The sequence below is a fragment of the Chiloscyllium plagiosum genome, unplaced genomic scaffold, assembly GCF_037043375.1.
Source record: "Chiloscyllium plagiosum isolate Xiang-an unplaced genomic scaffold, Cpla_swu_hap1 HiC_scaffold_2, whole genome shotgun sequence".
Taxonomy (NCBI): domain Eukaryota; kingdom Metazoa; phylum Chordata; class Chondrichthyes; order Orectolobiformes; family Hemiscylliidae; genus Chiloscyllium; species Chiloscyllium plagiosum.
Window position 1 is genome coordinate 78,971,206 of NW_028270140.1, and position 13,947 is coordinate 78,985,152.

At 40.1% G+C, this 13,947-nt stretch overlaps 1 protein-coding gene across 1 annotated transcript in view; it reads right to left on the bottom strand.

Moving 5' to 3' along the window:
- Nucleotides 1-500: 500 nt before the first annotated feature.
- The window catches only part of lmnb1 (lamin B1), a 62,918-nt gene continuing 49,471 nt past the window's right edge, over nucleotides 501-13,947 (bottom strand). The window contains exons 5-11 of the mRNA XM_043711992.2: nucleotides 13,079-13,204; nucleotides 12,766-12,986; nucleotides 10,518-10,743; nucleotides 10,290-10,394; nucleotides 8,857-8,976; nucleotides 3,261-3,362; nucleotides 501-1,296 (exon numbers count right to left, since the gene is read on the bottom strand). Of these exons, the coding sequence (XP_043567927.2) occupies nucleotides 1,255-1,296; nucleotides 3,261-3,362; nucleotides 8,857-8,976; nucleotides 10,290-10,394; nucleotides 10,518-10,743; nucleotides 12,766-12,986; nucleotides 13,079-13,204 (942 nt within the window). The 3' untranslated portion in view covers nucleotides 501-1,254. The remainder of the gene's footprint in view (nucleotides 1,297-3,260; nucleotides 3,363-8,856; nucleotides 8,977-10,289; nucleotides 10,395-10,517; nucleotides 10,744-12,765; nucleotides 12,987-13,078; nucleotides 13,205-13,947) is intronic.

Genomic DNA, 13,947 nt, shown 5'->3' on the forward strand with positions numbered 1-13,947 from the left:
GCCATAACAGAATCAATGTTTCAATGTATTATTTCAGTTACATCACACTAAATTTTTGCTATAAATTCCGTGTTACGATTGAGCCCTCCACTATCACCTGATGAAGGAGGGCCGCTCTGAAAGCTAGTGTGCTTCCAATTAAACCTGTTGGACTATAACCTGGTGTTGTGATTTTTAACTTTATAATTTATCTCATATGCTTTCCCTTGTATCCAAAGATTGTTAAAGAAAATGGTTACTTGTGATCTCTGATCAGAGGTTAGGTCAAATTGGCTGATGTTGCACATCCCTGTATAAAAAGGAATATAAAAAGTCTTTGTGGACTAAATTGTGCACATCCCTTTCCCTAAACATTTTGGACTAGCTATTACAACCAGCCTGTCTAAAAGCAAAATGATTAAATCTTCTCCCTACAATTCACCGACAAAATGTTCCAAAGATTTACCATTGCAGTATTCTTAAAAGCTAGGAACAAAATGGCTTCCTAAGGCAGTAAAAGGCCCATTTCCATTGCCATTTATTTTGCCCAACCCCAAATCATTATATGTTGATACAGGTTTGCTTTCAGAAGAGAAGAGCAACAATTCTTTATTACACAATGTTTATTTTATTCACATTTGACAAGAAAACCCCAGTGGACCACTGCTACATTAAAACTTATTAAAACATTTGCATTGTGTCATACCAGGCCCCAAACACTATCTAAATAAGGGGTCAAAAGCCATAAAACAGAAAACTTACTTCATCCCCATTTTCTGTAGTATATTTTTACCAACTGGGTATAAACAATTAAAAAATCGTTAAAAAGAGCAAGCTCAGTGCTGTTCTATTTATAAATTTACAAAAAATGTTGCTACCAAAATGTTTTAACACCCCCATTTCCCTGCTGCACATATTAACTCAAATTCAATCATAAATGTAAGCTGCCCCCAAATAACTGTAGTTTCTCAACTACACAAAATTATTTTTCACTGGTTTTATCTGTAATCTTCAGAAAAGGGCATCTTTCATAGGTTCAAAAAAAAAACCTATGATTCACATTGGTTTCAGATTTACACTTTAAGCTCTAGACCTTGTAATGTTCAAAAAAACAATAGTATAAAAAAAGCCCTGAACTGATGTCATGTGTACAAAAAGAAATTCACAAAATATCTAAAATACAAATTACTGAAATACAAAAATAGTTTGAATTTCTAGATATTAAGTTCAACATAGGCAGCAATGAGTTTTTGAAGATGTTATCTTGCAGGATGATCACATTACTGCACAGCTTCTGTCAGCTGCTCTTGGATCTCCCTGAAAAATAAACCCACTATAAGATCAATTTGCTCATGATCAATAAAGTCAAACAGTACCATATACACTTGCATATAGGTCAATCTCATGTGCAAGTCGACCCCTAACTTTGGGCCAAAATACCTTGTATTTTCCATATATTTCATGTATAAGTCAACTCTCGTTCTTCAGTTACAGATCGATCTTTTAGTGTCAGTGTGCCTGCCCGTTGCACTCCGCTATAGCTTTCTAGTCTGCTGGCCGTACCGCTCCATTCCGGGCCTTCTGCCATGCTCCGCTCCATGTTTTCAGAATTACTGGAAGAATACGACAGTACAGGGCAACCACCGTAGCTGCGGAGTCAGTTTCAGTTACCCACAGCCTGAACATGTTACAGGGAACGTTCCAGAACCAGGGACTGTGGGCTGTCGGCAAGGTAAATTTCCCATTTTATGGATAAATATTCATCCTCTCGAAAACAATACCCAGTGCACAAGTCGACCCCCTAATTTCAGATTTAAAAAAAATGTCTTCAAAATTTGACACATACATGAGTATATATGGCAATTTAATTCTGTGTTTTGAATAAAGAACCATTTCATGGCCTCAAATATCAGCACAATGCTTTGCATCAATATTGTGCCTTTACAATTCTTCATGAGAGCATAATCAGAGCAGTATTAATATCTCCTTGGGTTCCTGAACCAAAAGCTTGATCAAAGTGTGGGGTTTAAGTCTGATCCCTAGTATGGAGGGATTTTCTTATGAAGATAGATTAAACAGGTTGAGAATACTCATTGCACTTCAGTAGAATTAGGAGTGATCTCCATTGAAACATACAAGATAGCTAAGGAGCTTGACATGGTAAACTCAGAGGACATTTACCCTCATAGGAGAGTCTAAGACCAGAGGGCAAAGAATAAAAGGATGCCAATTTAACTCCGATGAGGAGGGATTCCTTCACTCAGGGTTGAATTTCTTGGAAATTCCTTGCCACAGAGCACTGTGGGGGGCAGAGTCCTTGTATACACTGAAGGCTGAAACAGATACAATTCTTGATCAGTAGGGGGAAAGAGGGTTTTGGGGACAAGTAGGAAAGTGAATGAGAGAAATGTTGGATCAGCCACGATCCTGTTGAATGATGCAGCATATTTCAGGAGCCATACTGCACATTCATACTCCTATTTCTTACTAATTTAAAGAATGACTCCAGAAATTACAGACTACAGTTTGGTTAGATAGAGTAGGGACAGAAATCTGTGCTGTCTGATTAAAGAATCAGAAGCAACCTAAAAGAAAAATGGTGCATTCCAAATCTGGAATCCAAGACCTAATTTAACACAAACCAATTCAATAGTAGCATTCAAAAGGAAATTAGATAAATACTTGTGGAAAAAATACAGGAATATGGCAAGAGACTCGGACTGGTGCGACTGATTGGATTTTTCTTTGAAAGCAGCATCACTGACTCAACTGGATGATTGCCTTCTGTTTTACACTATTGCATAATGTTATGAATTAAAGCACTTGCTGATTTATAAACCAAGTGTGAAATTTATTTAAAAAGTACAAATAGATTGCATATATAACATACATAAAATATTCTAGTAACTGACGTAGAGAGAGTTTTCTTCATTATATGGTGTTTTGCCATGAATACACATATTCCAGAATTATTCTTCAAGTAAAAAAAAGCAACATTTATATTCACGATCTACAGCAGAACTGAAGTATTATATTAACTACTTCTCTTTTGCAAGCATCAACTGACCAAAATAAAAAAGGTTTTAGAAAATTCAAAAAGAGAAAAGCTGACATTTTACTCCACTTGCAGAATCCCTGTTTGCCTCTTATTTTAATCTTGAAATGCAAGCTGCGTGAGAAGTGAAAGCACACAAGTTCCCACGAACACCAGCCCACAACCAAGTCTCCCAGTGTATTTTACTGTGTGCTATGCAAACTTTTACTGTTAGACAGAAATGTACCTGCTGATGGAAGAGATCTTCATCTCTAATCTCAACTTCCTCCTCCTCCTCCTCCTCTTCTGGTACAGTGGTTGTGAAGATGGTACTTCTATCAGCCACCTCCTACATAGGGTGAGAAATCAATTTCTTAAGCAGCGAGACCTCAAACTAGTGAATTGCACTAAAAACACAATTCTAGATGGGAGTTTCATATCCCCCCCCTCCCCAAAGTCCATTTTAATCTTAACTACCTGAGAATTTCAAATAAAATAGCCCAGAACATTCATCTCCTATTCCTTAATATTTCCAGCTGTTACGAATAGAGGGGGAAAAGAATAGAGGGGGAAAAGAATAGAGGGGGAAAAGAATAGAGGGGGAAAAGAATAGAGGGGGAAAAGAATAGAGGGGGAAAAGAATAGAGGGGGAAAAGAATAGAGGGGGAAAAGAATAGAGGGGGAAAAGAATAGAGGGGGAAAAGAATAGAGGGGGAAAAGAATAGAGGGGGAAAAGAATAGAGGGGGAAAAGAATAGAGGGGGAAAAGAATAGAGGGGGAAAAGAATAGAGGGGGAAAAGAATAGAGGGGGAAAAGAATAGAGGGGGAAAAGAATAGAGGGGGAAAAGAATAGAGGGGGAAAAGAATAGAGGGGGAAAAGAATAGAGGGGGAAAAGAATAGAGGGGGAAAAGAATAGAGGGGGAAAAGAATAGAGGGGGAAAAGAATAGAGGGGGAAAAGAATAGAGGGGGAAAAGAATAGAGGGGGAAAAGAATAGAGGGGGAAAAGAATAGAGGGGGAAAAGAATAGAGGGGGAAAAGAATAGAGGGGGAAAAGAATAGAGGGGGAAAAGAATAGAGGGGGAAAAGAATAGAGGGGGAAAAGAATAGAGGGGGAAAAGAATAGAGGGGGAAAAGAATAGAGGGGGAAAAGAATAGAGGGGGAAAAGAATAGAGGGGGAAAAGAATAGAGGGGGAAAAGAATAGAGGGGGAAAAGAATAGAGGGGGAAAAGAATAGAGGGGGAAAAGAATAGAGGGGGAAAAGAATAGAGGGGGAAAAGAATAGAGGGGGAAAAGAATAGAGGGGGAAAAGAATAGAGGGGGAAAAGAATAGAGGGGGAAAAGAATAGAGGGGGAAAAGAATAGAGGGGGAAAAGAATAGAGGGGGAAAAGAATAGAGGGGGAAAAGAATAGAGGGGGAAAAGAATAGAGGGGGAAAAGAATAGAGGGGGAAAAGAATAGAGGGGGAAAAGAATAGAGGGGGAAAAGAATAGAGGGGGAAAAGAATAGAGGGGGAAAAGAATAGAGGGGGAAAAGAATAGAGGGGGAAAAGAATAGAGGGGGAAAAGAATAGAGGGGGAAAAGAATAGAGGGGGAAAAGAATAGAGGGGGAAAAGAATAGAGGGGGAAAAGAATAGAGGGGGAAAAGAATAGAGGGGGAAAAGAATAGAGGGGGAAAAGAATAGAGGGGGAAAAGAATAGAGGGGGAAAAGAATAGAGGGGGAAAAGAATAGAGGGGGAAAAGAATAGAGGGGGAAAAGAATAGAGGGGGAAAAGAATAGAGGGGGAAAAGAATAGAGGGGGAAAAGAATAGAGGGGGAAAAGAATAGAGGGGGAAAAGAATAGAGGGGGAAAAGAATAGAGGGGGAAAAGAATAGAGGGGGAAAAGAATAGAGGGGGAAAAGAATAGAGGGGGAAAAGAATAGAGGGGGAAAAGAATAGAGGGGGAAAAGAATAGAGGGGGAAAAGAATAGAGGGGGAAAAGAATAGAGGGGGAAAAGAATAGAGGGGGAAAAGAATAGAGGGGGAAAAGAATAGAGGGGGAAAAGAATAGAGGGGGAAAAGAATAGAGGGGGAAAAGAATAGAGGGGGAAAAGAATAGAGGGGGAAAAGAATAGAGGGGGAAAAGAATAGAGGGGGAAAAGAATAGAGGGGGAAAAGAATAGAGGGGGAAAAGAATAGAGGGGGAAAAGAATAGAGGGGGAAAAGAATAGAGGGGGAAAAGAATAGAGGGGGAAAAGAATAGAGGGGGAAAAGAATAGAGGGGGAAAAGAATAGAGGGGGAAAAGAATAGAGGGGGAAAAGAATAGAGGGGGAAAAGAATAGAGGGGGAAAAGAATAGAGGGGGAAAAGAATAGAGGGGGAAAAGAATAGAGGGGGAAAAGAATAGAGGGGGAAAAGAATAGAGGGGGAAAAGAATAGAGGGGGAAAAGAATAGAGGGGGAAAAGAATAGAGGGGGAAAAGAATAGAGGGGGAAAAGAATAGAGGGGGAAAAGAATAGAGGGGGAAAAGAATAGAGGGGGAAAAGAATAGAGGGGGAAAAGAATAGAGGGGGAAAAGAATAGAGGGGGAAAAGAATAGAGGGGGAAAAGAATAGAGGGGGAAAAGAATAGAGGGGGAAAAGAATAGAGGGGGAAAAGAATAGAGGGGGAAAAGAATAGAGGGGGAAAAGAATAGAGGGGGGGGAAGGGGAGAGAGAGAGGGAAGGGGAGAGAGGGGGGGAAGGGGAGAGAGAGGGGGGAAGGGGAGAGAGAGGGGGAATGGGAGAGAGAGGGGGAAGGGGAGAGAGAGGGGGGGAGGGGGGGGAGAGGGGGGGAGAGAGAGAGAGAGGAAAGAGAGAGAGAGGGAAGAGAGAGAGAGGGAGAGAGAGAGAGAGAGAGAGAGAGAGAGAGAGAGAGAGAGAGAGAGAGAGAGAGAGAGAGGGGCGGGGCGGGGGGAAGAGATGAATCTCATCAGGGCAGCTGGTGAAATATAAATTCAATAAGTCTGGAATTTAAAGCTAGTCTAATGTAATCATTGTCATAAAAGTAAAGTCATCTGCTTCAGTAATATTTGGCTATTCCTGGTGCGTGACTCTAAAACCTACAGCAACATGATAGCCATTTCAGTTAAAATCAAAAGGAAGCTACTCTGTTGTATCAAACCTCCAAAAATAAAAAAAAAGTATGAAGCCAGACAGAATATCCAGCATCAAGCAACGCGCCACAAACACCATTGCAGCCATACCAGTCTGTAAAGTACACCTTATCAACATCGGATGGTTTGTGACAAAATTATAAGAGCTGTACAAGAATAGTCGTGCGACAACTTAACATAGTCCCATTCTCGGAATCATATCTTACAGACACCACCAACACCATCCCTAAATATGTTCTGTAGCACCAGGAAGATAGACTCACCACAGGTGGCACAATGATACATAGTTGGAAGTTGCTTGGGAACCCCCAAAATATCATGGTATCAGGTTAAAAGGTGATGAGGAAAGCCACCCAATGATTGCTACCTACCACATGCCCATCAATTATTGGACTTTCATATTCAACCCAACCTGTGGGAAGCAAGGGCAAAGAATGCACTGTGGGTGGAGGGACTTCAATGTCTATCCCAAGTTGCTTACTGCACCATTACTGACCAAGCTCTAAAAGGACATAGTTACTAGACTGGGTCAGGTGAAGAGGGAATCAGAAAGGAAACAAGTATGAGCTCATCCTCACCATGATAGCCATCACAGAGGACTGCATGGTGGTCACTCCTATCTATTACAGCCAGGAAGAGTCAGTAAATAGTGGAAACAAAGTCCCATCTTCATATGTAGGGAACCGACTAACATGTGCGGCACTACCCAAGCAACTCAACTGACATCTATGAGGCACAGCAGAATTAAACCAAAACTTGTAACTTCATGGGCTGGCATATCCCACTCTCCCATTGCCATGAGGCCTGGAGCTCAACACTGGTTCAATCAATACAGGATAGTATGCCAGGCATGCCTAAAAATGAGGTGCTAACCTCAATGTCACAAGACTACCTGCATGCCAGACAACAGAAACAATAAGCAACAGATCGAGCTAAGGGATTCCACAACGAACAGATCAGATGCAAGCTCGGTCACAAGTGTTCATGAACAGTGAAGGACAACCAAACACCCACGAGGAGGCGGGTCCACACATCCCCATCCTTATTGATATGGTGGGGGGGTCTCCCATCATTACAGAAAACAAACTGGAGCATTCATATTCATCTTCAGCTAAATGTACTGAGTGAATCATACATCTCAGCCTCTTCCCAGCATCACAGATGCCAATCTTCAATCAATATGACTCATCACATATGATAATCAAGAAATGGCTGAAGGTACTGGATCCTGTAAAGGCTAACTATATTCCTTTAGTAGTACTTGAGTCTTGACTCCAGAACTAGCCACTTCCCTAACCAATCTATTCTAGTACAGCTACAACACCAGCATTATTTCACAACATGGAAAGCTTCCAGCATCTGTCCTTTTGAAAAAAAGGAATTTGTTCACAGGACATGAGCATCACTGGCAAGACCAAACATTTGTCTGTCCCTAGTTGCCCTTGACAAGGTGGTGGTCAGCTACCTTCTTGAGCTGCTGCAGTCCACAAAGAAAAATAAGCAGGACAGATCCAACCCATCCAACTGCTGGATGGACTTGTTAACAATAGTCAAGAGGAGCTTGCTCACTAAAGCACACAGTTTTGTTTGAGGGCAATCAGCTCCTGAATCATTACAGCCAAACATGAATGAAACAGCTTAACGCCAGAGCTGAGGTGAGTGACTGCCCTTGGCATCAACGCAACATTTGACAGCGTACAGCATCAAGGAGCCCGAGCAAACTGAGTGAATGGAAAAGGGGAGAAAAACTCCCCTGCTGGTTGAAGTCATACAAAACCAATGAGTTGTTTGAGGTCAGTCATCTCCATTCCAAGGCATCCTTTCTCTTCTGTTCTTCAGGGTGGCATTCTAGCCCCAACATTTTCAAGCTGCTTCAATGACTTCCTTCCATCATAAGGTAGGAAACAGGGATGTTCACTGGTGATCGTACAAGGTTTAGCACCATTCATGACTGTTCAGATACTGAAGCAGTGCATTTCCAAATGCAGCAAAACCTGGAGAATACTCGGGTTTGAGGTGATTAAGTGGCAAGTAACATTTGCCAGTGCCAGGCAATATCCATACTAATGTTCAAGGGTACTGCCATTGTTGAATATCCTACTATCTTCCTTCTTTAGTGACCAGAAATTGAATTGGACTAACCACAGAAATACTGTAGGTACAAGTGTAGGCCAAAGAATAGGAACTTTGCAGTAAGTCATCTCTCGGAAACTGGTTCACCATCTCTACAAGTCAAGTCAGGAGCGTGACAGAATACTCACCTACACTGGTACATCTCGGCAATCAAAAAGTTCAACACCATCTGAAGTAAAGCAGCCTTCTTTATTGACACTCCATCCAATACCTACATTTATTTCTTTCACCACTGACAATGGCAGCAGTATACACCAAGCAGCAGCTCATCAAGGCTCCACAGATAGCATCTTCAAACCTACAGCTTCTACTGTATCAGTGCTCTAGAGACAAAATCTTAGAAATCCTTTCTTAAGAGCACTGAAAGAGTGTACATGCCACCCAAACACTGTAGTAGTTCAAGGCAGCATCTCACCAACTCCTTCTACAGAACATTCGACAGCAAACATCAATGAGAATCACAGAAAACTTGGCTGTTTGGGAGTCACACCCAACCAAAAACGTCCACATCTTGAACTAATATTACTGAATCGATGTAACAAACAGATTTCCAATCAGTTAAAAGAAGCATTACCTCTCCCTGAGAATTCTTGAGGACCACTTTCACATCTGCTCCAGTGCCCCAAGCATTCTGGTTCTTCCAGAGGAGGTTGGCAGGAGGAGCTGATATCACACCAGCATCAGCAGCCCAGATCTGCAGTAACAAGATTATTGAACAAGAAATATTTACATCAGCATAATATATTGCAGTTATCAAACTTTATGCAAGCCTTAAAAATAGGACAACATCAAGGCAGACACATCTATGGTGAAGTCTTTACATGATAACTTGAATTTATGCAATTCCATAAATCAACTGATATATTTTGGTGAACTATTTACTGTATAGCCTGTGACAGGCACAGAGTGTAGAAACTTTAGACTTCAAATCCAGCTGCTGTATGTTACTGAAGCTAAAAGCACAAATATGCATTCAAATCTTCATATCTCAGGTTTGACACTTATGTTGATACTTGGTGTGTAGGGAGTGAAGCTGCTGCTCAAGTTCCTGATCGTAATGGGCAATAACCTTTTGGGTACAATGTGAAGTTAATCATGAGTGGTTTATTGTGTCCCTTCTAAGAAACTTTACACTAGTCAACCTAGCAATACTTACTTATTGGTAACTTACCAAACTTATCACTGATTTCCTTCAAATGAGTATTGGGGGTGGAGGGGCAAGAATCTCTTGGGTCAAGCTATTTACAAGAGACCCTGCTGGAAGGTGAAAAGAAAGCAACTATTGTGGCAGACGCCGTAATCAACTGATGCAGATATTTGAAAGGAAATGAAGGTGATTCACACTTGGCTACATACAACTAAACTAATGTAAGGCAAGATGAAGAAATAAAATTCATCAATTTGGAAGGAGTGGCTGGGGATGGGGGGGGGGGGCTCACATTTGCTCATACCCTCCTTATTCTCAATTTCATGAAAGCACATCTCTGGAAAAAAAAAGTGAATACACTTTAGACAAAAGAGAAAAAAAAAATCAAAAAAAAAATCGCTTATCACCATGTACTTGACGAAAGGGGAAATTTAGAGCAACACTGGAGACATTTTTGCATTAGGAATGTTGATCACAGTTAATATCCAACCTCCTATTTACAGAAACTCAGTTTAAGAACTAAAAATCCAATTTTATATTGCAGAGGACACACAGACTTCTTTCCCTAAGCCAACACTACAAAACAAATATCAGAGTTCAACTCACACAGACAACAGGTATTCCAGGAGCAAAAAGCAGACCAACCATTTGAGCAAGGGTGACAGGAAAGTAAATATTAGGATCAATGATCCAGACTGATTTTTCTAGCTGAAATAAACTAAAGCTGACCAACAATGCCATTCTTCCCTCCCCACCATAACCACTGATAATAATGAGTTAACTTTCAGATCTGATGCTAAACTTTGCATTTTCCTGGTCTTTATGAAGCAGTATCTCATTAAATAAGTGTTTGAACTTACAGTTGTAGTCTGCCCAGCTTTCAACATATACTTTGGAGTAAATTTGTAAGAGACAGATGCATCACCAATCTTTCTTGTCAACTCCCAGCCACCCATAGGTTGATCCTGTTCAAATGTTTGAGGAAATAGAAAAAAAAAATATATATATATATATATATATATATTCAGCATATATGAATCTTAGATCATCTGATGCATCCTATATTTAATTTCTTCCTCCATTCCTACCTGTTCTGAATTATTCTTTAGTCGGATAAATTTACCATCTACATCCACTTCCTCAATGGCAACATTCCCTGTGGCAGAAGCAAGATGAGAGATACTGAGGCTACTACTGGCCTCAGATTCCTCAACATCGACACGCTTTCTCTTTCCACGAGCTGTGCGGACACTGCGACTAGATGTTGCACGAGAAACAGTCACACGGGAAGATGGACTTGGTGACAACTTCAATCTGAAAAAAGGTTAAGGAAACCCAAAAAGTGTCAAGTACTACAATAAACAAAAAGGACAAGTTTCTACAGGATGCAAAGGAAAAAGTGGTCGGGTGGCACTTTTAATTAAGGATGATATTAGTACACGAGAGAGAAATTACCTTATTTCAGAAGAATGCTATGTAGAAATAGAAAAAGGTTTAAACAAAGTGGAAGTAGTTTACAGACTCTTCACAGGAATTAAACAGTAAAACAAAAGAAAATTTATGGGTGTTGTAGAAAAAGGGAGATACAGTAATCATGGGACTTTATTCTTTGTACAGATTGGATGAATCAGATTGGTAATGATAGTCTGAATAGGATGAAGAGCATATTTAGGACAATTAGTGCAGTACCAAATGGAAAGCAGGCTATTTAGACCTGGTAAATGCGCAGTGAGACAGGTTTAGTTCATGATCTCATAGTAAAGGAAGTTTTAGCCAGTGATGTTGACATGATGAATTTTATATTCAGTCCGAGGGTGAGAATTGTGGATCTAAAACTAGCATTTTACAATTAAATAAATGACATTTACAGGATACGATGACAGACTTGTTCAAAGTGAACTTTGAAAATAGGTTATAAAAAGTTGAACAGTAGAGATGAAGTGTTTGGAATGGTGGGGAACACAGGAGAGAGAGAAGGAAGGATACTTCATAATATTCTGCAAAGACACATGCCAAGAAGAAAAAGTTTTCATGAGAAGGACACATCACTTGCTGAGGTAATATAACATTTTAAGTAAAAACGCACCACACATGCTCATGGTGTGTCAAGAATTGCTAAAGAATAAATGCAAAGGCAATTAAATTAAGTAAAAAGAGAAAGAGAGTTAACAAACAAACCAAACGTTTCTGCAAGTATTTACAAAGGAAACATAACTAAAATAAGCATCGATCCCTTAAAAAGGGCAAGACTGGCAAATAAGAAACATGGAAATGGTGGAAGCATCAATTGGGTTTTCTATGCTTAGCCTCAAGGTAGCAGACACACAAAAAATTCCAAGAACACTGGAAATTCCAAAGCTAAAAAGGGAGGAACATAAAAAAGTCAACTGGGGATAAGGAGTGCTGGGAAAACTAGTGGAACCAAAAGCTGATAAGTCCCCTGTCCCATGGACCTTAAGACCATAAGACATAGGAGTGGTAGGAAGGCCATTCGGCCCATCGAATCCACTCCGCCATTCAATCATGGCTGATGGGCATCTAAACTCCACTTACCCACATTCTCCCCATAGCCCTTAATTCCTTGTGACATCAAGAATTTATCAATCTCTGCCTTGAAGACATTTAGTGACCTGGCCTCCACTGCACTCTGCAGCAATGAATTCCACAGGCCCACCACTCTCTGGCTGAAGAATCGGAAAAACGTAGCCCAAAGAAACCTGGAAGCTACATCATTTTCAAATGGCATGAAATTGCAAAGCAACCTGTCATTTGAATCAATAAATGATGTGCTAAGAGACAGTGGCTAATCTGTTTGGTCTGTAGGTACTGGGTAATGGTCAACACCACTGCAAGTAAATTGGATATGGAATACTTTGGAACATTAGAGGTGTTTAATGAGATGTTTTTCTTCTGTGTACAACTAAGCATCACCTGGCCATGGATGCATCTTTTCCATGTTAATATTTAAACTTTGTAGATAACACAAACAAAACAAAAATAGTAGCCAATCATTTCTGATGACATTCATCCCAGAATCTCAAAATGAAATGGTAGGAGAGATAGGAAATACATTGGTTGTGACCTTCCTGAATTCACTAAAGGTGCCAGCAGTAGTCAAATAAAGATAATACATCCATTCAAGAAAGGGGGAAGAACCAAATAAACAATATTATTTAAATGCAGAGAGACTAAAATTTTGCTAGCAGAAATTGGTGTTGGACATTGGAGGAGTCAGGTTTAGCAGAAACAAAAATTGTACATGTTAAAAATGATTCCCTCAGAGCTTCCATAAAAGTTAAACTTCAATGTATGATGCTATATTAGTTCTAGAATTACCTTTCTTCTTCACCCTCTAACAGTTTCCTGTATGCATTGATTTCCATATCCAATGCCAGCTTAACATCCAAAAGATCTTCATATTCATTTAGCTGTTGCTGCATCTGCGCTCTCATCTCAGCCATTTCTTTCTCCTTTTCAGTCAGCATCCTGCGATTTCCATCTCTCTCTTTTTCCAGAGCATCTTCTAACTCCTGAACTCTTTCTTGCCAAGCTCTAGCCTATGGGAAGGAAGCGGGATGAGATTAGAATAATTAAAAGTACTGATACTTACCAATTGTATTTTAAATGGAATAAATAAAAACTTGCTTACATCTTTTTGCATGTTGAACAACTGAGTGCTGAGGCTCTCTATCCTCATTACATTTTCTTTCAGCTCCTCTTCAGCTGCCTTGGCTGACCTAGTGTTCATCTCCGAGGCAAGCCTTGCATTCTCAAGCTGAAAAACACATTCAGGAAGTTTCATAATCTGTACTTCCTCAAAAAATGCTTCATCATTGAGTCATTTAACTATGCCATCAATTTCCTTTCAATTTTAATATCACAACTAATGACACAGAAGTGCAATTTTTGATGTTAAAGAGTTTTAGAAAAAGAGTCACTAAATTGCCCGTAGTGTTAGGTGAAGAGGTAAATGTAGGGGAATGGGTCTGGGTGGGTTGCTCTTTGGAGGGTCGGTATGGACTTGTTGGGCCAAAGGACCTGTTTCCACACTAAGTAATCTAATCTAATCTAGTCATTGACAATCAGGGTTTGTGAATACTAGGACAGATAAGGGGGAAACTAATAAATGTAGTGTATTTCATTTAAAAAGTCCTCCCAATTTTAAGATGGACCAAAACATCAAGATGATGAAAGGCAAGTTATCAAGCAAAATTAGAAATCTAGCAAAATTAGGATAGCTGTCAGAAACTTGGTTACAGAGGCTGAGGAATACCCAAATGAAGGACAGTGAGTTAGGAGAAGAGTCTCTCTGCAGTTGAAGCTAACACTGTTAATGGTGGGTACAAAGCGGTCAAAATTGGAAGCCATGTAGGGATTTGAATAGATTGCAGAAGACTGAGATTTCCAGATACAACTCCATGGAAGGATGTAAAAACCAACAGTGAGAATGTTAGCAGGTATCACTAGACTAGGCACAGTAGCATTGGTAATAGCTGAATGGGATTTGGTGCAGATTTG